The sequence below is a fragment of the Melanerpes formicivorus genome, unplaced genomic scaffold (assembly GCF_026170545.1).
Source record: "Melanerpes formicivorus ecotype bairdi unplaced genomic scaffold, bMelFor1.0.p_v2 SCAF_60, whole genome shotgun sequence".
In the NCBI taxonomy this organism is placed as follows: domain Eukaryota; kingdom Metazoa; phylum Chordata; class Aves; order Piciformes; family Picidae; genus Melanerpes; species Melanerpes formicivorus.
The window spans coordinates 4,196,220-4,221,838 of NW_027142412.1; the positions used below are offsets into that span (position 1 = coordinate 4,196,220).

The 25,619-nt window shown below is 53.4% G+C and overlaps 1 protein-coding gene across 4 annotated transcripts; it reads right to left on the minus strand.

Moving 5' to 3' along the window:
• Positions 1-253: 253 nt before the first annotated feature.
• On the minus strand, positions 254-25,619 carry CABP1 (calcium binding protein 1). Of its 4 annotated transcripts, XM_068161931.1 has the most exons (8): positions 24,885-24,973; positions 13,001-13,246; positions 8,642-8,818; positions 5,135-5,165; positions 4,327-4,470; positions 3,066-3,175; positions 2,519-2,666; positions 254-878 (listed from the first exon to the last, which is right to left on the minus strand). In XM_068161931.1, the coding sequence occupies exons 2-8, from the start codon at positions 13,043-13,045 to the stop codon at positions 853-855; spliced, it is 681 nt and encodes a 226-aa protein (XP_068018032.1). In that variant the 5' UTR covers positions 13,046-13,246; positions 24,885-24,973; the 3' UTR covers positions 254-852. The 4 variants fall into 4 exon arrangements, with proteins under 4 accessions (XP_068018032.1, XP_068018030.1, XP_068018033.1 ...); XM_068161929.1 differs by lacking the exon at positions 13,001-13,246 and having other exon boundaries at positions 24,885-25,598; XM_068161932.1 differs by lacking the exon at positions 8,642-8,818.

Sequence of the window (25,619 nt, forward strand, 5' to 3'; positions counted from 1 at the left end):
CATCTCCCACTTGCAAGTGGGGGGGATGCTGGAGTGGAAACCCTGCCAGTGAGGCACCTCCAGGCTCCTCGGCCATGAGGACAGCAGGAGGGAGGGCAGACAGAGCCCTACTGCAGGCTTAGTGGCCACCAGTGACTCCCTTCCTGTGTCAAGGACTTGCCTCTGGACCTGGCGCAGATGCCAGGGTGTGCACCTCCTGAAGCCCTTCTCCCCCAGCCCCCAGCTCTGACAGGGACATCCAGGCTCCAGATCGTTTCAGCGTGCAGGTTTATCACCTTCCCCCCAACAGGACAGGTATCTGAAGTTAATCTTGGTAAACATAACCACAGGAGATGCAAATATGTGCCAGGGAAGCATAACTAACTCCACATAGAGACACACACAGACAACAAACACAGACAGGGGGCACCAAGGGAAACTGACAAGTGCAGAGCACGCCCTGAGGCTGCCACCAGTCCCAACGGCTTTGCTCTCCTCCACCAAGCCAAGAGGACGTCTCCTGCTTTTGCTTTGCAGCAGCTGCAAAAGCAGCTGGTGGGAGAATAAAGCCAGGGAGGAGTCGTCTAAAGTTGCAAGTAACCCATGAAAGCATCATGGCAAGTCCTGGCTCTGCAGTTCCCTGCAATCATCTCCAAGGAATGGTTCCAGTTGTAGGAAGCTGCAAGTCTTTCACAGTGTGAAAGGGTGGAGGGGCATGGGGACCACCACCAGGGAGGAGCAGCAGGTCATCTTGCACAGCCCAGCTGCAGCCAGCCGATAACCCCTCCCGTGGGAACACCAGGGCTGGATGCTCCATCTGGTCCTCTTCTGCCCTCTCTAAGGTGCTGATTCTTCTTGAGCTGAGGTCACTCTTCAGCGGGACATCATGCGAACAAACTCTGCAAGCAACGGCAAAAGACAACCCTGAAGCAGAAGGCAGCCCTGCAGCTCTCACCCTCTGGAGACTGCATGCAGCCAGAGGGAAACCATGGCCCCCAGCTCCCTGCCACTCCACGGCTTGCTCTGGAGAGCTCACACAAAGCAGGCTTTCATCCTTGCTCTGTGGTGGTGGGATCCCACTGGCAGGTCAGTTCTTTGCTGCAGACTCCTTCCCAGCCCCTGCACAGTCCTGTCTGCACCAGCAGCTCCTTGGGAGGCACTACAGCAAACACTTCCTCCCTTTACTGCAGCTTTGGGGAACCTCCAGTTACAGTCTTGGGAACACACTCTGCTTGCTGAGCAAACTTGCAGGCACCAGTGTGGGAAAGCACTGGTTTGCTCTGATGGCCTTTTGACTTCCAGAGAGCGGCTAAGTGTAAGGACAGCCTGCAGCTCGTGAAGCCACCGGCAGCTGCTGGGGCTGGGCATCAATGCCAGCAAGTGTAAATGGGTTCTGGTTCTGCAGTTCAATCAGCCAGGAGATGGTGAGACTGCCAAGAGGAGGGCAGTGGAATCTCCCCTTGACTTCTGCCTCTCCATTGATCCAGCTGTCCTTTGACAGCTAAAGCAGTGACTCCCAGAGAAAATGCTCCTGGGACAGTGTTTCGTTGCACTTTGGCTGTGGGGAGCAAGGGGAACTGCTGGGGTGCAGTCAGCCAGTGCACCCAACAATCACAGCTACCACTTTCTGGGAGACACTTGGAGTTTCTGAGCATTTTCAAAGCCCTCAGAAGCTTCAGTAATCCTGAGCACTGAGACTCCTTGTTGTGATGGAGACCCAGCACTACCTGTGAGCCAAAAATTATTACCTCCATTTTAACTCAGCAGCTCCTGTGCTTCACCCTTACTGCAAAGGGACATCTGGGTTTTGCACCAGGAGAAGCAGCAGCCTGCCATGCTCCCATGCCTTGCAGCTCTTTTATCCTCTTAGCTGTCTGCTATTAACTGCTCCCCTTCACAGAAACCCTGAGCTCTATTGATGCTGCTCCTGCCATGGCCCACAGCTCAGATAGTAGCCTAACCACTCTCATCTTCCCAAGTCCTTCTAGCAGGAAAAGTGGAAGGAGAGAGGAATTGTCTCTAGGATTTAACACCACACCTCTAGGTCAGGTATCTGCAGTCCCAGTGAGCACACCTGGCACGTGACCATCTCCTGGCATGAAGGCATGGAAAATAGTTCCTGATAAACCCAGGCAAGGAGGTGAGGAGATGGAAGGTGCAATGCTCCCTGCAGAGCAATCCTCACAGCTCCTGCAACGGAGCTAACAGAAAAGAAAATGCCTCACAGATAGAGGGCTGGCACAGCAGGTCTGCACTGGGATGCTGTTCTGTGCCAGGGCACATCTCTTCCCAGGCTAGAGTCACAGACACCCAGCTGGCAGTGAGCTGCAGGAAGAGATGACACACAGATGGATGCTCCAGCTGAGCAATGCCCTGTGCAGGCCAGTGGGCACCTTTGCCCTCAGATGGCTAGGCAAAAAAGCCTTGTTGGATTTTCACTCCATACTTTAGATACCTGGGCCCTGAGCATGCAAATATTCCCTTCTGCCTGCAGCTGTGAGCCGAGCTCTGGCTGAGAGCAGAGCAAAGGACCTCTCACCTTCAAAGTCCACGCGGCCGTCGCCATTCAGATCCACGTCGCGGATGATCTCCTCGATGTCCCTGTGGCCTACCTGCTGCCCCAGAAGCTTCTTCATGGCCTCCCGCAGCTCGCTGGTGCTGATCTCCCCATCACCATTGGTGTCAAACTGCAAGGAGGTGAAAAGCACCAGCAGGGGAAATGCAGTGAATGGCAAGGGATCTTGCTTTGGGCTGGACTGCGTGCAGTGCTGTTCCCGAGTGCCCTGGCTTCCCTGCCTTCCTTTGGTGTCCCTCCTTCTCCTCCTTTGGGGCCCTTTTGGATCCTGTCTGGCTTTTCTCCTCAGAAACTCCTTGTAACTGCTGTGTCTGCAGCAGCTTTCTTCTTCCTTGCCTCAAGGGTTTCCTTCTCATAGTGACTTTCTCTGCTCCTCCCTTGTTTCGTGCCTGCTTTGACTCACTCTGTCTTCCACTGTGCTGCTCTTTCCTCCTCTCCTCTTCCCCAGTGGATCTTCTCTCTTTCCTGCCTCCTGTTGCTCTCTAGGGGGTGTGCTGTAGGGAGCACTCACCTCTCTGAAGGCATCTCGGAGCTCTTTGACACCAATCATGTCTGCAGTTTCAGCTAGCAGCTTTGGTCCCATCAGCTCCACAAAATCTTCAAAATCCACGTGGCCACCCACTTAGGACAAGAGGGAAGAGTGTGTGAGAGCTGCATGGGTCAGGCCAGCTCAGCACCCACTGTGCACGTGTGTGCCCACACAGGGCTTTGCCTCCAGCAAGCAAAGCACAGCAGGTGCAGGACAGCGGAAGGAAAAGCTGAGGTAGTTTTACACTCTGTGTTTTGTGGATGGTGGGCAAGGCAGAATGAGCCCAAACTACTCCATCCCAGGATGCCATGGACTGTGGCACCGCTATGGCATCACATACCAAGATCTTTCTAATATTTATAGCAAGCCCCTGCTGTGCTTGTGCACAGGCCATGGCAAGGGCAGAGCGTGATGCCCATACACAGCCTGGGCAGTGCCCTGCAGCAGCAGTGGAGTCTTGCTCCATTAGCAGTGGCCAATGCATGTCCAGATGTTCAGTCACTGTATTTGTCCTCTTTCTTCATTGTCCCCTCTCTGGAAGTAGCACTCTCAGATTCCTAAGGACTCATGTGCCAGGGTCATCAGCTGCCTTTCTGTGGCACAACTGTTTTCCTTCCACTGATCGAGTAACTTGTCCCTTCTGCATCATTTGTGTCAGAAATAACATGCACTGAATATTCTCTTTCCCACCTGGCTGAAGGTAATGCCATGCACTGCCAGACAAGAGGTGACACAGAATGATAGTGCAACACAAGGGGCACAAACACAGTGACCTGGTCACAGCCTGTCCCTAGGCTGAGGCCAGATCCACAACCAAACACAGCAGAGTAAGGCCATGCATCACCTGCCAGACCAAAGCATCTTCCCAGGCTCCTCCTTCAGTCTGACACCATCAGACAAGAGCTTCAATATAAAAACAGCCACAGCCTGTGCTCTGCTGTCTAACTGCCTGCAGCAAGGGCAGGTTTATACCCAACAAGCACAGGCACAAAGGACAATCCTTGCACCCACTGTTCCCTTAAAGCACAGTCCACACAGTCCTTTTGATAAGCAAGAAACAAAGGCATCAACCTCTAGGGACCACAACCAACCAGAACAGATGATAGGGAATGAAAATGAGAACCAAAAATAGGGTGGGGGAAATGCAAAGAGGCAGCAGGAGATCAGAGTGCCTGAGGCAGGGCAGAGCAGCAGCAGGGCGGTACACCAGGTGGATGCTACTCACAAGGCAGATGCTACTCACAGTTCATGTTGATCTGCTGGGAGAGCTCTATCAGCTCCATCTCCGTGGGCATGTAGCCCATAGTTCGCATGCAGTTGCCCAGGTCCCTGCAGTTAATAAACCCATCCTTGTCTTTATCAAACTCCTTAAAGGCTTCTCTTAATTCTGTGGGAGTGGATCCAAAAAGAACATTGTCAGTGACAGCTTGAAATGCCTTGTTGCAAGAAACCAGCCCAGAATCAGGAGCACTTTATGAGGTCAGACTCCTTAAGATACTCCATGTTCTCCCAGCAGGTCTCCCTGCAAAGAGGCAATGACTGGAGCAATGTTAGCTCTCCTCACAGCAGCACTGATGAACATTCTTTACAGGAAAGCTGGCTTGGACTGCAGGTGTCACAAACTCATCACTGCTAGCCTGCACTTGCCAAAAGAAGATTAAATCAGTCAAGTTTTCCCACGTTTTGCCCTGGCACTATATTCTGTAGCCCTCACTATAGTGACTGGCAGGCAAGGCATCTTCCCTGGAGCCACCCTGTTGTATGGTGTATGTGGGAGCTGGGGTGGACAGCAGATCCCTGACAGACAACATCCCACTGCTTTACTTGTCCTCCTGCCCTGCAGGACCTGGAATGGACACAAACTCCTTCGCAGTCAGCACTCCTGCACTTTTATATACTGTTTCTCTTTGCTGGGTTTCCTAGGAATTAGTAATCATCTCCTTTTGTTTGCACCAAATTATTTTACCCCACAGGCCCACCCTGGCAGGACCAGGCAGTAGGTTTTCCCTGAGCAGGGAGAAAGGTGGCACAGGAGGAGCAATGGAGCTTACCTTCAATTTCTTCCGGCCGCAGTTCTCTGTCCTGCAAAAACAGAACATGCAATGTTAAAGCCTTCTGCTTGCCACAAGCAGAGCTTCAGAATAGCACTTGTTGGTGCAAACAGTTCTGGACCAAGCCAGAAGGTGAGAGAAGAACCAAGAAGGTGATGACATGTTTAATACCATCGACCGAGCAAGGCTTCCCAGCTCTCCTCCCCAGTGCGTGGGTGTTAGCCTGCACACCTTCCTGTGGCAGCCCCTCTCCCTCTCAGCTGCTGGGCAGGGGATGACGGATGGTCCTTTAAAACAGAAGAGACCTAGGCCAGCACAGCCATACATGTGGCCTCCCCACCTGATGGTACAAGTACCCTCCTGAAACTCCTACATCATTCCCCAGCAGCAAGTGCTGGAGCAGAGACTGTCACTGCAGCAGTCCTGACCTGCTCTCAAGCTCTGATCATGCCTCCCACAGCAGCTCCTGCTGACACAGCCAGATCAAAACAGCTGGAAGCAGTTCCATAACCAGCAGGTCTATACCATCATTTCCTTGGATCACTGCTTGATCCCTGTCCTTCTGGCAGGACGGAGACAGCCACAAGCTCTCTTAGAGCCAACATCTCAGTGCTGTCTCCTGCAGTCAGTCCCCACAAGAAGATAGGAACTTCCCTCTTCCCCCCCAGCCTCAACTCCATTTATAAGCATTGTGAAACCAGGCATGAAGGCAGACACACAACACAGACATCACCAAGGTCATCCACAAACACAGGAGGACAAGGATTCACCATGTTCAGGAAACACTGCAACTGCAAACATCCAATCTGAATTTCCTGGAAGAAGGGGAGGATACAAAGGAGTAAAGGAAAGTTCCACCACTGCACCAGGAAGAAGAGATGAGCACGGAAATGCACTGCTTTCTGCTTCAAGTGCCCTTCCTAATTCCTCTCCTGGCTCCCAGGCAAATCCAAACCAGCTGGCAGTTTGGGAGCAGAGAGAAGAGCTCTCTTTTGCCGTCTCCCTCTCGGCTTTTCCCCGGAACTGTGGGGAGGTTCTCCTTGCCTTCCAGGTGTCCTCCAGTCTCACCGCACGCCCCTGGAAACAGTGCCCTTGACCAGTGTGAGGAGAATGATCCTTTGCTATTTAACCACAGGCTCTTCTGGAAGCTCTAATGGCAGTTGCTCAGAGTGCATGGCAAAGTAGGACACAGGCTGGTTTACGTCTGTGCACAGGGGGCTGTGCCAGGGAAGTCACCAGCCTGCCACTGGTAACCTTCCCAGAGGCATCTCTGTGCTGGCTGGGGCTGCTGGAGCACGCTGGCTCTGCTGTTCCACCCCTCACAGCCCTGGTATTTGCAAACATGTCATCCCATTTGTTCTGCTTTCATCAGCACCCAGCAATAAAACAATCCATCCTCCTCAGAGCGGGGGCAGGAGGCATCATTGCCCCCCGCCGCAGACAAAAGAGCAGAAGAGAACCGCTCCTGGTCAGCGCCACACCTCCTGCTGCTCATTCCAGAGGTCACAAACAGTTTTCCCTGTGTGCCAACATCAGCTCGGGGGCAGGGCTGTGGTTACCACCACCACATGGTGCAAAGGCTGCCGTGACTCATCCACAGCACCCCTGTCTTGTGAGAGTGGCTGGGGTAGCAACCAGGCCCTCCTCCAGCGCCGTCGCACAAGACCATCTTCCTCCTCGCTTGCCCCACCCAACACGACTGGCATGTCAGACACAGGGGCTTCCATACAGCCCTGGCAGCTGCTCTGAGCATGTCTATGCAGAGTGCACCACTGGAGAGCCACAGAGTGGCAGAGGAGGGGGAGGGCTCACATCCCCCCAGAACTCTGACTCGAGTAGTAACCAACATCACGAAGAGGTTTTCTGGTTTAAATATGAAAGAAGATCCCCTAACATGGTAAGGGAGGAGAACTGCTTGGCCAGAAATGGGCTGAGGCACTCTAAAGCTTTTTGGAGAACATATGGAAAGAGGAATGAAACTGTTCTGAGAGTTGGGATCCTGGCTGTACACAGTGACCTTCAGAGTCCATTACACCTAATGGCCCTACCCTCACTTATTTCTGTGCTATGCACAACAAATCCTGCTGGGTTAGAGTCAGTAAAAGCAAAGGTCTTTATCAGATGCACTCATTCTACACGAGGGCAGCTGGTGGCATCACTAATCCTATCTCGGAGACTTCTTAGGGTACTTACTGTGAGTTGCCACAGCCCAAGCAGGATGGACACCTGCCCAGCTGCGAGCCTTCCACTAGGGAGCTGGACCCATCTCCCATGACAGGTAGCTCCGTGCATGCCAGCAGCTGTGCTGCATGACAACAGCATGTTTGGGGCTTAAGTGAGCTGGCACAAGGAACCTCTGAACACTGAGTGGCTGCAGGTTAGGAATAATAAAAGCCCCTTAATGAGTAATTACTCTTTGTTGGGGTTGTTGGCTGAAAAAGAGGTTTCAGAAATTAAAGCCTTAGTGTCTCACTGCTGCAGTGCACCAGTGAGGCTGACCCCAGGTAGCTGGGGTGAGCTTTGTTTCACCACAAGACTATGGAATACACTGGGTGAATGTCTGACTGCCCATAGCCACTCACACATAGCCAACAGAGTGCTGAACATGTCCTTGGGTAGGTCTCTGAATTCGTGCACAAGCGAGTTCTGTTTCCTGCAAAGACATGAAGCTGGGCTGTGTCTTGAACCTGTCCAGGTGCACAGCCTGACTTCACAAACACCCCTGTGGTGCCTGTGTATAAATGCACACATTGGATGCTCTTCAAAGTACCCTTACAGCTAGGTGTGACTGAGTGGATGCCTGTGCTTCAGCTGCTGCTTGGCAGCATGTGGGGAACAGCACAGGGGGAGTCTGGCACTCTGCAAAGGCAAGGACAGGCTGCTGTGCTCTGGGTTATCTGGCTGGCATCTGCAGTGCTAGGCTGGGCGAGACAGTGTGCAAGAGATGGCTGGCTGTGAGGGGGCAGATGCGTGCTCATGTCCCCTCGTGCCAACATGCTGCCCATGAGCTGGTGTCAGATATGGACATCTCTGTGGAGCATCTTGCTCCCCAGGTGGATGCCCTAGTTTGCATCTAAGTGTCTATTTAGGCCTTAATTGCTAATCTGAGCCACTGGGAATGAGAAGTGGAGGTCTTGCTGGACCAGCAGCTTTGAACACTGGACTCCTCCTGACTCCACATGGTTCTGTAGGTCCTGAAGCCCGAAGTCCCTCTCCTGTGTCCTTATGACTATGCCTACTTGAGTGCAGACCTGGATCTATCTTCCACAGCTGCCTTTTTAGGATCCTCCTTTCCTGTTGTTTAGGCACAGGGACACCTCTGCACATCCTCCAGCTCTCATCCTCACATTTGCCTGTGATTGTGTCTGCACTGGGAGCTGGAGCACTCAAGGCCCGGGCCCAGGGGTGCCAGAGCTCCCCAGGGCTGGAGCAGGCCTCCGGCTCCATGTGCCTGGCTCACGTCCTGGCTGAGTGTGTGTCTCGCCCGGCTGGGTGCAACTTACGTACAGGCTGCCTGTTTTCTGCGAAGCCCTTCCTCAGGAAGATGCATGCCGGCCCCAGCAGGTTGTGCATGACGGCGCAGTTCTGGGCCAGCACCATGAGCGGACCCTGGTACTCGCAGGCCGACGGCCCCTCCTCGCTCGTCTGGACAGCCTTATAGCTGGTCTTCTCCTCATGCCGGATCTTCCCAGCCGGCCAGCAGCAAGCAAACGACACAACACAGGCTGTTACCTCGCCGCCGCGCCCAGCCCTTGCTCTGAAGCTTACCGAATCGCCTCGCACAGACACTGCTGCTACATTGCCTTCATCTGCTCCGCATTGCGTCCCCACCGCGGCTCCGCCAGGGCTCGAGCAGAGGCAGCCAGCCCCGGCGTTCACTTTCAAAAGCTGAGAGAAGTACAACCGAGCAGCAGAATTTCGCTTTGAAATTACATCAAACCTTCAGCGCTGCTCACGTCTGCCCAGGCACAGCTCAAGGGGCCAAGCTCCCACACCCAGCCCCAGCGTTAGCCATCCCTTGAACGAGCTGCAAAGGACAGCGCAGCAGGACGCGTGCCAGCCTGCACCCAGGGCACAGCTGCTGGCACAGCTACGTCCCCAGGAGGCCGGGCAGAGCCCGCACTAGAGCACTGCACCGGGCTCCACCTTACCTTTCAGCAGCACAGCACCGCACGCTTTGTAGCATTACCAGAAGGCTGTTATCAGCCTCAGGTGGCTCTGCCAGCCGCAGGCTGACCCTCCCCCGCCCCTCTTACTCAGTTACAGCCTCAGGGTCTCGGGCAATGACTGCTCTGCGCCTGTTCTAATCACTGACAGTCCCACCGTGGGGATCAGGTACAGGCGCAGGTCTCTGCCTGCATTTGCACCTCTCCCTACGTGCATATACCCTGCTGGGATAGGGCTCCAGAGCAGCATTCAGTGCTGGGTTTTACTAGCAGGCACTGCTTTCCTTTTATAGAAATGCACTGCCCTGGCTCTGCAAGAAAACTCTTGTCCTGATATTCCCATGCAGCTATAAAAAGCCACCACAACCCACAGGACCCTCGGTTTTGTAGAACAAACATTAATCAAACATCAGATCCCTCTCGAGAAATTATTCTGTTTTACAGATAGTGTGAGCAGGGGTGATCAGAGAAGCCCTGACAGTTGTCACTGTCTCCATTAACCCTTTCCCTAAGGTCTGGGGTGCTTTGCCAGGCTAAGAGACCAGCCACACAGTTGTGTCATGCTGGTGTGAGCCTCGTCCCCACGGGCCATGCCTGCCGTGCACCTCTGCACCGCACACACAGTTTGCAGCTCGCCTTCTCCTGCAGCCTTGACACCAATCTGTTCAGGGATAATGGCGTGTGAATATCAGGAACCAAAACAAAAACAACTCAACCCCCAAGGGAACCATGAAGCAGAAAAGCATTTTCATGGCAGGCATGGATGAGGAAGGGATCTGTCTCTGATTAACTCTGACACATAGGACACTTGTCCTTAGAAACCTGAAGGATGAGCATCCGTCTGCACATGGCACATTCCTAGCTCAGCTAAATGTCAGAGGCATCTGTGCTGAGCCGCACAGCTTCGTGATGTGAGTGCAATGTATTTTCTAAACTATCAGCTTGATTTCCTGGCACATTTTTCAGTTTAATGCCCCAAATAATATGACTCCCTTAAAATAACTCACTTCACTTCTGGGTTGCATTCCAGTGAAGCCAGTGGAAGGCGCAGAGGCCCTGCAGCCCCTACTCCCGATTTGCTGACCCTTTTAGTCAACAGAGTGAATTGCCGAGCCACAGAGCAGTACCACAGAGTGGTCATCCTACTGCTTTCCTGTGCAGATAGAGATTGCCAGTTCGATGGCCCAGCTGCCAGGAGCCCCCAAGGATCTCAACCAGACAACCCACTGCAGCGCCAGGACAGCAGAGGGGTTCCCAGCCCCTCTCCCCCACTGCGGGCAAGACTTATGGCATTCGGGGTTCCCTCTGCCAGCAGCCCCCCAGGTTTCTCCTGCAAGTATGCCCTTAAGTTCCCTCCACCATCTTTCTCCTACATCCCAGCAGAGCCAGGAAGGGAGCTGTGACAGGGGCAAAGCAACATCAGCTGCTCATTGCAGAGGAAACAGCAGTGTGCACTACAAGGAAATTGCAAGGACAGGACGGGGGAGCTCCGGCTTTCCCTGCCCCTTCCCCAAACAGACCACTACCCTTCCTGCTTCAGTCTGGCCCTTGGCTGTGTTGGACCAGCAGATTGTGGAGAGGGAAAAGACCAGAGTGACTTAGAGATGGCCACAGGGATGGTGAAGGCAGGCAAATCGAGGTACCTTCCTGCCAAAGCTTCTCCTTCCTGCACAGTAGAAGCACAGCAGTGACTGGGAGTTTGTCCCAAACCCGAGGGTGAAACGAGCCCAGTCTGTCACCCAAGGGCTGCTCCTACATCTGTGGCTTACAGCCCCTCCTCTTTACCACTTCAGCAAAAGGAGCTTGCCCAGGGTAAAAGCTGAGAAAAAAGACCAGGATCACAGAACAGACAGAGTGAAGCTGTGCAGAGTTGAGACTGATCTGCAGTCTCCACTAGCACCATGTGTGTTGTGAGTGGCAGAGCCCCAGGACCTGTCAGGATGAGTGCCCAAGGTCCTTAATTCATGGCTAGCTGGAACAAGGCCTGAGAAATTCTCTACTTCAGCTTTGCAAGCTTCTGTCCTCAGTCCTGCCATCCCAGGCCTCCAACTAGCTAGAAAGTGCATCATCTGAAGCAGCTTTCAGGAATGAAAGCATAAATTACCTAAAAGACTGATGTCATTGGGCTTACAAATTCTTGAATCCATTTTGAATCAAGCAGGCTGGCCACACATCAGACTGTAATTGCAATCACTTTGATCATGTTGAGCACAGCTGCAGCCAACTCCTTTTATTGCAAGTTGGAGGTGACCTACAGGCAACCCAGTTGGGTTTATATGTGTGCAACACTTGGGCGAACCTCAGTTACTTCTGCCTCACCCTGAAGGTCATCCTGACCTAGGGACAGGTCTCAGCACTGTCTAACTGCTTGGTAATGAATTCCCTCCTCTGTGTCCCAGCTCCACTGCAGCAGCCCTGTGCCATTCCTGGCTTTGTTCACAGCAGCCAAGATAAGAAGCAAGCTGTGCACAGAAGAGGCAAATCTCCAGACAAGAAAGACTCCTTGCTAGGGAGGTCCTCACCCTAGCAGCTCCCTCCTAGATGAGCCTTCCCAGGGTACAGTATCCTGATGGCAGTGGCATGTCACTATTGGCAAGGTCTCCACAGAGCTACCTCCTCACTGCAATACTTCAGATGCTCAGCACAACCTTGTCAGCTTTCTGACGAGTTATGAGATCTGCAGCAATGCTAAGGGAGAACTGTGCAGCTGACAGGTACACAATGCTGCAAGACCTTCAAACAAGGAGTATTTCTGGGGCACATCATTCCCATTTCAGTCTAGTCCCTAACAGCAGAATTGTTCCTGAATCCAATTAGTCCTAGGATCAGTGTAAAGCCCCAGCACAGAGCAGACCGCAGGTTGAAGCTGAACCAGTACAGGTGGCAGCTCACAGATGAAGTCCAGCTGGGCCCAAGCACACAGACACATGGGCCATGCTGGCGTGCCACATGAGGCACAAACACCCAGCCAGGGCTCAGAGTATCCACTCACAAACAGAGACAGATCACAGAGAAAGAAAATGCTTCTGTGCCCAGACACATCCCAGCAAACTCGACATGTGCACGGGCAAGGACAGCTCCGTGCCAGCAAGCAGGCTCCTGTGAGCACAGGCACTGGCAGGTGTGCACACAGCCTCACACAGGCAGGGACACAGGTGTGTGACATGCACAGACCCCCCCAGACTCACAGCACACACTGCAGGCCTGCTCCTGCACCTCAGGACACGTATAGAGAGATGTCGAGGGCCCAGGCCAGCAGTAGGCTTCAGGTGGGCTGCTTGGGGTGCATAGACACAGCCTCAGGACTGTGTCCCTGCAGGAAGGCCACAGGCTGGGCCCATGCAGGCACCTCCCAGCAGAAGCACATGCACACAGGCAGCAGCTCACACAGACTGGCACACGCTAAGATGCCCACACAGAGGGTGTGTGCCAGCGCAGCGTGCACAGGGCCAGGGGGAGGGCAGCCACAGACCGGGAGCAGGCACAGCCTGCTTAGGTGCAGGCACAGGCTGGCAACCATTGACACCTTAGGGCTCTCAGCATCCTGGGCTCCAACGGCTGCAGCTGCAGCAGCAGCTCTTGCAGGATCCTTCATACCGTCCCTGTCTCTCTCCCACCTCCCGTTCCCACCTGCGCACGACGTGCCCCATCCCGGGAGGCAGGGCTGGGAGGGCACAGCACTCTGGCTGGGGGAACATACCTTTTTTGAGAGGTTTCTCAGTGGAGACTTCACACAGTTGCCCATAATATGCTGTCTGCCCTTCCGGTGCACTTGGTTATAAAGGAACTGAAGCAACTGATCCCATTAAAGGTATTCCTTGGGAGCAAAGCAAGAAAGGCAGTACCAGGAAATCCAAACAGCTACTGGCTGCTGGGGCTTCCCTCTTCAGGGAGCTTTTTCTCTCTCTGCCTCTCTCTCTCCGTGTTTTTACTTTATGTTCACTTTCTTGAAGAGATGAAGCAGGAAGGAGAGGGAGGGGAGAGAAACAGACAGAAAGAGAGGGAGAGAGAGTGAGAAGGGGAGAGAGGGAGGCGGATGTATAATCTACATCAGATTAATGTTCAAATCCCTCCCACCCCCCTCAATCTGCAGGCAAGATTGTTTCACTCAGGGGAGAGGGCTGATTCAGGGAGAATTAAAACAGAGAGGCATGGCAAGGAGTGATTTCAGTGATGAGTTCAGCCAATCCAGCTAGTTTGGGACCATGCAGCCTCTGAACATCGCCTCCCTACCCACCCCCCTTCTAGCTCCTTTCAGCCTTTCAATCAGCAGAGAGCTGGGCTGGCAGAAGGCAATCCACTTAGGGGCTTGGAGCAGACTCCAGAGCTCGTTTTGGAGCAGAAATGGACGATTTCTCTGGGTGGGACCTGTGTCAGCTTATAAACAGCAGCAGACCTAGAAGTTGCTCATCCTCCCCCTGCAGCAGTCGAAGCAAGCCTGGTGGGATCAGCCCAGGGCCCCTGCACCACTCTCGGTCATGGGCCCGGGCGGCAGAGTCCCGGAGACAGTCTTGCAGCAAAGGTTTTGCAGCTTTCTGTGAGCAGGAAGCAACTCAACTGGTGGTTTACCTGCACAAGGCTGCCAAAGTTGGGCTGACACCTGAATCCTTCATCTAAACAAGATGAAGCAAAGAATCTAGATGTCAGCTCCATCCATTCCATTTCCCAGCACCCAAGTCCTGCAATAAATAAGAGGCTTCTATAACCAGAGCCAGCTCTGAACTCTGGGCTTTAGGCCTGCTGTGGTAACAGAATCATCCCTGAAAAAAGAGGGATGAGTCCCCAGTACATCCTCCTCTGATCTCAGGCTGGGCACAAGAGCATTCAGACTGAAAAGAGATTTAAATAGCATAAAAATTGCACCATCACAGCCAGGCAGCAGGACCTGAAGAGGATGGTGAATGAACCCTTAGCCATGAAGCCAGGACAGCTGCAGCTCCACAGTGACAGAAAACCACAGCATGATGAGCTACCTCCTTTCAGAGCTGTAAAGGCCAAGATGACACTGACCCTGCACCCTGACTACACAGCACACTGGTTGGACATTCAGGCATTCACAACTTTCATGGTTCCAAACCAAAGGCCCTACAAAGACCCAAGCCATGGGCTGAGTACTTGCACCACAGACTTTTTTGTGCAGGACAGAGACAGATGAACTATCAGTGCTACAACAAAGCAGGAATTTCTCTGCTTCCACCCTGATGGTACTGTGGTGAATCAACAGTTGCTTTAGCACTCAGAGGCCTCTTCCACCTAAGGAGATGACTTTGGGAATCCTACCATGACAAGAGTCAACAGCCTCTTCAGGACCAGTTGCAGCCAGAATTGCATGGCCATGCAGGATGGTGTTTCTTGCTCTTCCTTGCACTAACCACTTCCCAAAGGCAAAGGCAGCGGAACAGCCTCCTCTCGGATCCACTCAATGCCTTCTTAGTTGCATGGCCTGGGAAGAAGCTGCACAAAGGTCCATAGGTCCTCCAAAGCAAGAAGCTGCAGTAGCAGATGCTGGAAGACAGCCCTTGTACCCAAGGCAGACAGAGAGGGTCAGAGGGGATGGGTTTGAAAGACCTCCATAGCAGACCCCTTCCATGGTGGGTTGGGAAGCAAAACTGCTCCTGAGCTGGGCTGTCTCCTGTTGTCACAGTTTGAAGACCCTTGACCACAAGGAAATACAGAAGTGACTCCTTGGGGGCTGACCCAGCCCAGGGCCTTGCAGCAGGGGACTCTGCAGGAGGAGAATGAAACCCCCAGCTCTTCTCAAGGCTGCCATCTTTAGCTCTACTTCTCTTTGCCCTCTTAAAGCAGCTAATGGGAGGCTGATCGACCCTCACCCGCGGTGCTGGTCATTAATATGTCCCCTGACAGCCGGAGCCGTTCCCCAGGCTCCTTGTCTATTGACTCAGTGCTTGTCTCCCTTGAGCAGAAGCTGCCACACAGTGAGCAAGAGCCTGGGCTCCTTCGGGAGACAAACGACTCCAATTCCGGAGCAGAGAGGAGCAAGTCACCCCCTGCTGCTGGTAATGGCTCCCTGACAGGCAGCCTGGGGGGGCCAGAAACCTCCCCCAGTTGACATCCCCCCCACAGAGAGGGGGCAGAGCAAGGGAGTCAGGCATCTCCTGCCAGGAGAATCCATCCCAGCCCGTAGACTTCCACAGGACAGCTTTTGGAAGGCTGAAGTTGAGATGGCCACCTTCTAAAGAGTGCCTTGTGCCAGAGCGTTTGGAGCCAGCCACCACAGCACGCTGCTGCCTTTGCCTACTTGCCTGCTTTTCTTCCCTGCAGCTGCAGGCTGCTGTTAGAAAACTGCAGGGCAGAGAGGGCTGAGACCTGCTGCCAGGCTTGGTAGGGAACCCGGTGCAGGAAGGGAAGAGGCAATGGGAGCCCAGTTGCACCAGGTTTGCAGCACAGCCACAGTCCTTCAGCTCTGCAAAAAGTCTATCAGAGCGTCAAGAGGCCCAGGAAATGTGATCATAAGCAATTCTTTCTTGTCTCCTTATTACCCTGCATCTCTTCAGAGCAATTGGGCAGCACATCACCATCCATCAGACAGACCCTGCTGACCTCTGAGGAGGAAGATCTCTCTCTCCATTGGGATCGTGTTCCCATTACCATCACAGGCAGCTTAGAGACAGGCAGGGAAATGGAGTTGGCAGAAAGGTCATCAGAAGATTGGGTTAGAGGGAATATATTTTCTCCCTTCCTCTAACTGAGGCTGTTGTAAGAGAACAGGATGCTGAGAATAAGTGTGTCAAAACCATTTGTGTGTAGGTGCTGCTCTGTGGGCATGGCTATATCTGGGGTAGTCAGTATGCCTGTGGGAGGGCTGCACATGCACGGGGACTGCTTTTCCCACACTGTTCTTTCAAGGTCTGGGGCTCTCTCATACACTTCCTACAGATCTGTGGGAACTTTGTGAACTGCCAGTCCTGCCCAGGTGCTCACATCCCTTCCTCTCCCCTGAGCAACAAGGTGGAGAGCAGAGACCTCAGTGCCTCCAAGGATGCGGTTTGGCAGGGCGTGAGGGCTCAGCTCACAGGAAAGAAGCATTTGGCACATCCACCGACCTGGGCACAGAGCAGGGAGGGGGCTGGCACTGAGCAGGAGCCATTTGGGGGCTTTAAGATATCTGGATTCTTTAAGAGGCAGCAGTGCTGTGCTTCAGGCTGACACCTTTGGCAGAAATGCTCACTTCATAGGAAATGTTGGCTCCCACCAGAGTAATCACTTGGTAGCTGCCAGAAGCTTTACCCAGCGGCAGCAAATATCCAACAGCCACAACAGAAAGAACAAAAGTAAATCCAAAACTTGGGATTGCTTACCAGACTGTGGCTTTGCTTGGCAAAAACTTCCAGTGGCAGCAGGGATTTATAGAGGGAGCCTGTTGAGCTGCCAGTTCATGGCCTTTCACTTGCTGCAACACTACAGCAGATGGTGGTTCCCAACACAACACAAACACTGCCACAGGGCAGCCTCACTAGCGGGGGGTTAATCTCTGAGAAGAGCAGATAGTAAAGCAGGGAAGACACATTCCTAGCATCTTCTCACTGAAGTTCAGGATAGTGTCACCTTAGAGTACAATGCATGCTTTGGAAATTCAGTACTTTAAAATATCCCACCTTAATGAATCCTAACAGGGCAAGAAGTTTTGGTCTACTTCCACCTACCACAGAGCTTTCAAAGCTGCTCCTGGCCACCCTTTAGCTTGTGGCTACAGATCTGTGTTTTACAAGAAACAACCCAGTCTTGTTCACTAGATGACCTCAGATGAACATTTGGAGTTACCATCCTCCCTTTGCTACTGATGTTGAGAGCCTCATTTCAAAGCTCTCAGTTGCTGGAACATGCACTGGCACTCCAAACTTCTGCAGCTGGCTTCCCTCTCTTCTTCTGCATCATGCTCCCAAGTGGTTTTGCTGCACATCCAGTTGTGTCTTCTGACCTCAAATGAACTTTGGATGGCTCTATAGTCACAGTAGCACAGTATCAGTATCACAGTATCACCAAGGTTGGAAGAGACCTCAAAGATCATAGAGTCCAACCTGTCACCACTGACCTCATGACTAGACCATGGCACCAAGTGCCACGTCAGGCAAGTACAGGTCCACCTCAAGAGGAGGCACCAGCAGGTACTGGTGGATACAGTCCAGATCCTGATCCAGGGAGGAATATTTCTGCAGAGACTTTGGGAACTTTCTTTCTGTCAGCTGTTCCAGGAAGAAAGTGTTGCTGACTCATGCTGTGCATAATATTCTCCACCATTAGAGCAATTGGATCATATTCAATCACAGACAACAGGAAGGTTATAAAAAAGACCAAGGAGATTTTCCATCCCTCTCAAGGTAACAAAGCCTGGACTGTCAACTTCTGTTTACAACAGCTTTGGTTGTAATTAGCTAACTTTGCTCTGCATGAGCTGTAACGAGGTGGGAATGTGCCATCTCCTGATACCTTCACCTAGATCTGGTCCAGCACCAGCTCCACTTCCAAAGCCCTGCGTGGGAGATGTGTTGGCCAGCGCACAAGGTGCTGTGGACATGCTCTGCTTTCAAGATCATTCGGGAGCTACAAACAGACAACTTACAAGCCTAACAGCTCAGAAGCTGCTGTGACAATTGGCCATCACAGGCAGTACAACGGCTGCTGAAGGCAGCCCTTACACCGTCCTTTCCCTGCTCAAGAATACGGAACTGCAAATCGCTCTCACAACGCTGCCCCCTTGCCTGTTCCCTTCCAAGAGCAGAGAATGTATTTCATCTGTGTGGGATGAAGCAGAGCTGTGTATTCTTTACAAAGCTGGGTGCAAAGTACTCTAGGGGAGGAATGGGTGGAAGAAATATTGGAATATTTCTAATGACTTCATTCATAGATAATATTGAGTTCATGGTCTGATGCTGGTGCAGAGAGCTGTTAACAAAACTAGACACAACCATAGAAGCTACAATGTCTCTTTGTCGTTATTTCAAAGTGAGGCAGCTGATTGAAATTGGAGGATTACTGAAGTTCCTGGGCACTGCTGTCACTCTCTTAGGTCACAGGAATGTCAGAGGATTATTGAAAGGGAGCCCAAAGTTGGCTAGGAGTCTTTGACTGGATGTGCACCATAGAGCTGCTTGTTATTGGAAATCGATGCCGTTCATGGACTCATCAGGGAAAAACAGTTACTGGAGCTGCCATGCCCCAAAGAACCACAGCTAATTCAGCTGGCAGACCTGCAGCCCAGCCACCACAGCTGCAGCTGAACCCTTCCCTGGCACTTTCTTCAAAGCCAGCATCGTATGGAACAAAACTCAAGGTAGTCTAGGTTGCTGGTGGTCTAATTTAAGCCATGATTAATTTATTATTGAAAGATTTCTTTCTCTCCAAGCACCAGAAGGTTTCTATATTTCTGTGCATTAGAGCCCACTGCTGTATATTTCATGAGCAGAATATTTAATGAATGTTCTTTTAGCTTGATTTTATTTTGATATCTTTCCATACCCTTTTAAAACAGATTTGTTTAAAAAGTAAATCACTGACAAAGATTAATGTTTGCTGGCAGACCCTCTGCGAGCAGGAAGCTTATCTATTGCCCCTCAGTGATTCTGTATGTCTGGCTCCCATCCCTCAAGCTCTTTATAATCAATAAACATGACAAATTTTCCCCCAAGCTGAGCAAGGGGGGAGTTGAATAGAAGTGCCCAAGTGCAACAATGTTTTTCCACGTCTGTTACAGAGAGAGAACACATGAGACACCCTTGGAGGAGAGGCAGGTGTGGGCAAGCAGGGATGCAGGCAGACGCCCGGCGTTTTAAGTACAGCACTACAGAGGTGTTTGGGCAGCCACAGAGGACGGACAGGGGCTGCAGCGCACGGCTGTGTGCACGCCGCAGGACGCGCACGCAGAGGCTCCTCATGCCGGGTTACGTGCACTGACACGGGCTGCGGAGACGCATGCAGGGGTGGAAGCACGGAGGCCACTCGAGCCCCACGCCGGGTCCCTGTGAATACACATTTGGCCATCAGCAGGACGCCCGCACCGGCTCTCGCCTACATCACGTGAACCACAGGGCTTTCCCAGTTCCTGACACAATTAGCGGGCGGCCCCGAGGACGGCCAGAGGCCAAGCCCCGGCGGCACGGACAGGCCCACGGTACCCAGGGCTCGCGGGGTCTGCGCTGAACCGGGGCCGCCGGCCGCGCAGCGCCGCCCGCAGCAGGGGGCGCTCTGGGGCCGCCCACCGCCGGCCCGCGGCTGAGCGCGGCGCGACGGACCGGGACCCCCGAAGCAGCAGGAGGAGCCGCTACCGCTCACTGTCCCGAGGAGCCCCGCCGGAGGGTCCTCACGACGGAAACAAGAACTGTGAACGGCCGCTAGCTGCGGCGTGCCCTGGGAGCCCGGGCGGGCCCAGCTTATCGAATACTCGGCCGGGCCCGGGAGCGGGTCGGGGCGCACCGCGGGATGTGTCCCCTGCGGCCCCGGGAACACACTCCCCTCTCCGCGCCCCTTGAGGGCCCTTTTTAGGGCCGAAAGAAGCCTTCAACGGTGCCATAGAAAGAGGAGGGAAAGTCGAGGGACGACACGACTTTCCTTCGTGGATTATTTGCCTCCTAAGCAGTGCTGCCGCAGAGCAGCGACCTAAGGCTGCGCGCCGGCATTAGCATCGCCACGGCGGTCGGTCACTTTGCTCAGAACAAGGCTGCTCACCCCCGATTCCCGCGCCGATTAACACGGTAACTGAGTAGCTGTTCGCGACTGCCCTCGATTTGCCGTGAGCCCTGACACGCCGCTGCTTCAGCTGCCGTACAGCAGGTCCAGCGCAGCACGCCAGCACCTGCGCACCCAGACCTTCCACCTTCACCTCTGCCATCCCACAGCACCATACGGAAAGTTTCCATCGCTGGCGTCACCGCTGCAGCACAGCACAAGGCGCTGCAGCCTCCCTTGCTAAGGCACGGAGCAACCGAAAACTTCCTTCACTGAGCCATCAACCAACCGCTGTCCCTCGGCTGGCCTGGCCAGGGCAACACGGCCTTCAGTGGGCAGCACACTGAGAGCGGTCCTGAGCCGTGACTGCTCTTCATCACGACTCAGTCAGCCAAAGACGAAGCCACCAGAGGGAACAAGGGCATCCTGCAGATGAAGAAACCAGGAGAGCAAGAGGCTGGATAAGGCACTTTACCCACTCCCGACAGATTTAGAGGAGAATGTTCTTGACACCTGCTTCCCACACAGGCAGCCCAGGACACATCCTACCCTAAACCAGGGCCACTTCTGTCACTTCGGTTTGCTGTGAGGTCCATTAAGAGCTGTTAAGAAGAACTAAAGCCCATGAGCAAAGGAAGATGGAGCAGGACAAGAAAAGAAAAATGATGCAGGAAATGCAAGAATTCCTTCCATATTTTAATGATAATGTGGACGCTGACATTAAAGCAGGAGAGGCTTTTAACTCGTGTACAAATAGAAATACAAAAGCCCCTTTGGCCACAGTGCTAACAGCAGAAGCCTGTAAATATTTAATGATGCCCTACAGCATTGTTTGACCCCTCTGATCCCCATGCTACCAGAGGCAATTGACAGAAAACTGTTGGGGAATCACTTCACTGAAAAATTTAACAGGCAGGCAGGGTGTGAAAGCTAAACTGCTCTGCAAATGGTCGGGTCTAACATGGCAGGATCACTTGCAAATTAATATTGCATAGTAAATGCAAGGCCCGGAAAAATCTCCTCTTAAAGGTGCCAGCCAGGCCAGCGCTGTGGCACAGCAATGAGAACCGGTGGGGTTCCGTACTGCAGAGCTCCAGGCCACCAGCTCAGTGCCAAGCTGACATTGCACCAAAGTGCTGCTGCCCTGAGAATTCCACTGCCACAAAACTCTTGCCACCACACTGCCGTCCCAGCCCCTGTGCTGCTGCTGCTGTCACATTAATGAACTGTCCTGCTGCCAGCACCCCGGCTGCCGAGGGGTCACTGCTCCTCTGCTCTTACGGATGGGTGGCTGCTCAATACCACACTGTCGCTGAACTGTGCCCTGTGGCCACACTTTGGGCACTGCAGGACCACCACTGTTCCCTTCCAAAGCAGTGGCAGCATGCTCCTTTATGCTCCATGACGCTCCTTTACCGTTTGGCCACTCCACCACTACCCTGCTGCCAGGACAAAATTACACCAAGCATCCTCCCTGCACGCCCTTTCCTCACCCTGTTCCCCCTTTGTTGCATTATCACACACACGTGAGTCACTGCCCTGCTCCTGCACTGCCCTGAGCTCCCATCACCGCAGGGCCCTTCTGCAAGGCTGCTGTCCCACTATCACATGCATGGTGTCACCAGCCCATACTCACACTGCACTCTGTCACCAGGTCAGCCTGCGGCATCGCCCTGGTGCTACCTCACCGCCGTGCCTCCAAAGCTGCGGTGTGGTGGTAACACCTCCGGCTGCAACGGGATGGGGCTGCCAGATCACAGCTAATGTCACACCACAAATAAGCACTGCTGTAGAGAGTAGCTCCCGCCTGGAATATTGTGTTACTGCATCATTAGACTGCTAAACTCTTCTGTCAGGCTACAACACTACACAATTATCACACCCATGCACTGCCAAACTCCTACCTCATGGCACCAGTATCATGTCTCTGCCACAGGATTGCCTTACCACACCGCCGCATTGGCCGTGCTCTCCAGGCTGGTGTGCAGCGCTGCATGCTCACCCTGTTAGGCTGCACAGCAGAAGGCTGTGCTGCAGCTACCTTGCCGCCCCAGTGTGCAAACAAGTCACTAGGCTGAGCTGACATCCCAGCTCATGCATCCTTACACTGCCCTACAGTTCTTAACACCTGGACCACACTGGTACAAAATGGTGACATGTCCTAAAGGGCACTACTGCTTTGGTACATTAGAATGTCACTGCAACCATGTAGCACAAAGCTAATTAATGAACTATCTGTGTATCCTGGCAGGATCTTAGCATCCTCCTGGAGTACACACCCACAGTGCACTCTCTCCCGTGCTGGTTATATAAACACAGCACTCCTGCTTTCACTCTGTCTTTTTCCTGCACAGCTACAAATCCGTCTCCCTCAGACACAGCCCAGTAGTTCTGGGCTGCTCTTTTTTTGCTGTTGCTGCAATAATGACATCCTCTGTGGAGCGATCCCTGCCATCCTCTCTGCCTATCCCATTGCAGAGCTGTCGTGTCTGCATCTGCGACCTCATAACTGCACCACTGTGGAACATCAACGTGGTGATGTTCCACATCTGTGGAGCAGGGACAAGGTACACTGGTACTGCTAGACCACGGTGCTTTGCATCACTGTGTTCCTCTCCTGTGTACTGCAAAATTACTGCTTTAACTGTTTCACAGTGGGCAGTGTGGGATGGAGACAAGTTCTGGTATTAAACTGTCTGCTGAGCTGCTAATTACAACACAGAGCAGTCTGGTGTCACAGCACCTCCAGCCTTACACTGCAAACCTGTGACCCTGCCTCAGCTCAGGCTGCAACTGGGGCTCCTGCAGGTTTGAGTCCTTGCCTGTTTGAAAACACCACTCGCATTTTCACACAAGACTTAACATTTGTTTCTTCACTCACAGAAATGACATTTTCATCATTCTGTTCCATGATGGAATTTCCATAGTTCTTATCCTTGGGCTTTTATTCATCCCAGGATTTTGATACAGCTACAAAACATCTTCAGGTACTTCTTCCTGTAAGCAGCTCTTTCAGTATCCTGCACTATAGTTCCCCTCAACAGCCCTGCCACAGCCCACTCCTAAGAGCCAGTTCTAAAACCTCCACCACAGTCATTCTCCCAGCAAAGCAAGAGCTGAATAGAGAGAAATGGGAATAAAGGATCTTATGCTCTGAAAGCAAAATGCTGGTGTTTGTTTGTAAGCACTGGTGCAATGCTCCCACTCAAAATATGGCAGTTAGAGTTGTATCTGTCCCTTTCCTGTAAGGGGCATTGTTCAGCAGTGCAATCATTTTGCTACGTTTAGAGCTCTCAGAAGTGTCCTGTGACACTGGAAGGCAAGCAGTGGAGCAGTACAATAACAATGCTGCTGCTCAGGTAAGGATGGAGTTCAAAACTAGAGAGGTTTCTGGGAGTAGGAGCCCTGGTATGGATTTGTTGGCATTTCTGATGCTTTGAGGACATACAGCTCCATAGACTTAAAACCTGTTTGCAGATACCTCTTCACTTCATCAGAAGTAGAGAGACAACACGAGTCAGAGCTGAGCCCATGGATTTCAAACCCTGCTGCTGGAATATTGTTTTGTAATGTGGTTGGAGCACCAGTCACGTACCAGGCCCTGCCTTACTGCTGCTACAGACTTTTAACCTAAACTTCTGGTGCCCCATTGGCACCGGGCCATACTTGGTCTGAGTTAAGCACAACCATACCACTCATGAAGAACAGGCTGTCAGCAAGGATGCAAACTGCTAAGAACAGAAGTGGTTTGTGTGTTCTCTGGAGAAGTCCAGATGAATACAAGTAGACAACGCCTCCTGACCTCAAATCAAACAGATACAGGGGTATCACCTCCTTCCACCCAGTTACAGAAGTCCCTCTCCTCATCATAATCTTGTCTTCAATGGTCACCCTGCAGAGACCCCCAAACCCACCTGGGAAAAAAAAAAGGGAGGAAAAAAAAAAAAAGAGAGAAAAGCCAAACCAAACCAAAAACCAAACCAGCAAAGGAGCCACGGACAACAAAGCCAACAAATTATAATTCTGGTTTAACTGATCACTTCCAGGGCTGGAACTTAGCCACCCAGGCTACTGGCTTACACCTATAATTGTGCTTCTGGGAGACTGCAGTTACATTAATCTTCCAGGAGATTACATCTCCCAGTAACATCCCTAAATGGCTTTAAAAGAAGATTCCAAACCAGCCTCCCTCTGCCTTTTCATTTTCAGAGGGTGGCCCTGTTGGGTAATTTCACTACCAGAAGCAGCTAAAAGCGACAGCTTTGCACTGAAAGAGCCTGCAAACACCGAAAGCATCTGTTCCATCCTAACATAGTGACTGGGAAGGCTTCGGAATTGGGTCAGGATTTTTTTTGTCGTTCCCCCCACTACCTTCTCCCGACAGCTTCTGCCATCAGAAATGATTCATATGCTGATTGTACAGAAATGTAAGAAATGTACCATAAGGAAATGTAAACAAATACAGCAAAGCAAGGCGGGGAGCCAGAGAGATGGAATCTAATAAGTAAATAGATTTAAAAAATCCGCTCCGCTGACTCTCGCCCACAGCAGAGCCACGACTTCCCCCGGCAGCAGGGAAAGCACCGGCCCTTCCCGCGTCAGCACCTCCGAAAGCGCCTCCGCGGAGCCCGGCGAGGCGGGCGGGCGGGCAGCCGCGGGCTGCGGCGGGCCCCGACCCGCGCCCCCTCCGAGGCGCCTACCCCTCCTCGGTGCCGGCCCCGCAGCGCCCCGGCAGTGCGGCGGCGCCGGGAGAAGTTTGGGCAGGAAGCAGTGCATTAACAGCTGCGGGCTGCGCCCGGGGCCTCCGGATCGAGGAGCCCGGGCTCCGTGAGCAGGCAGGGGGGAGGGCAGGCAGGGACGGAGGGAAGGAGGGAGAGGGCGAGGGGCCCTTGGCCCCTTACCTGTCCAAAGACAGAGCTGAGCATGGGGTGCAGCTGCTGGAAGAGGGGGTCCGCTTCAACCGACCGGTCGCTGCCGCTGGATTTGGTGGAATACTTGCTGCTGGATTTGGACAGAGGTGAAGCACCCTCCGAGAGCTTTAGGGACTCTCTGCTGGACCCCTGCCTGTGACTGAAGAAAAAGTCCTCCTCTGCCTCCTCCCCATCCCTGTCTGAGAGCTGATGCTGGTCCTGGGGGTGACCGTGGCTGGCGTGCGGTGGGAGGTGGTGGTGGTGCCTGGATGTCCGCCCCGGTTCCTTGCCGCTGCCTCTCCTTGGACCTCCTTCCGCCGACTCCGGCTGACTCTCCGCTCGTCCATGTGACAGCTTCCACGCGCCCCTCGCTCCGTCCTCCCGGGCGCCCGGGTGGCAGAGCGGCCTGCGGGCACTGGGCTCCCCGGGGAGCGGCTCCTGGCTCTGGTCCCTCCCCGCCTGCCCGCCCTGTCCTCTGCCGTCCCAGCCGCGGCTGCCGCGGGGCTGGGGCTGGGCGCCCGCCGCCCTCCGGCTCCCCGCCGCCTTTAGCAGCGAAGTGCGGGACTCGCTCTTCGCCATGGAGGAACCGCTCATCGCGGGGCTGCTAGAGCCGCATCCCCGGCCGGGCGGAGCGCTGCCGCTGCGGGCAGAGCTGCGGCGCGCCGCTCACGGCATGTCCTGCGGAGACCCGCTTAAATCCCGCACCGCGGCCCATGTGACAGCGCA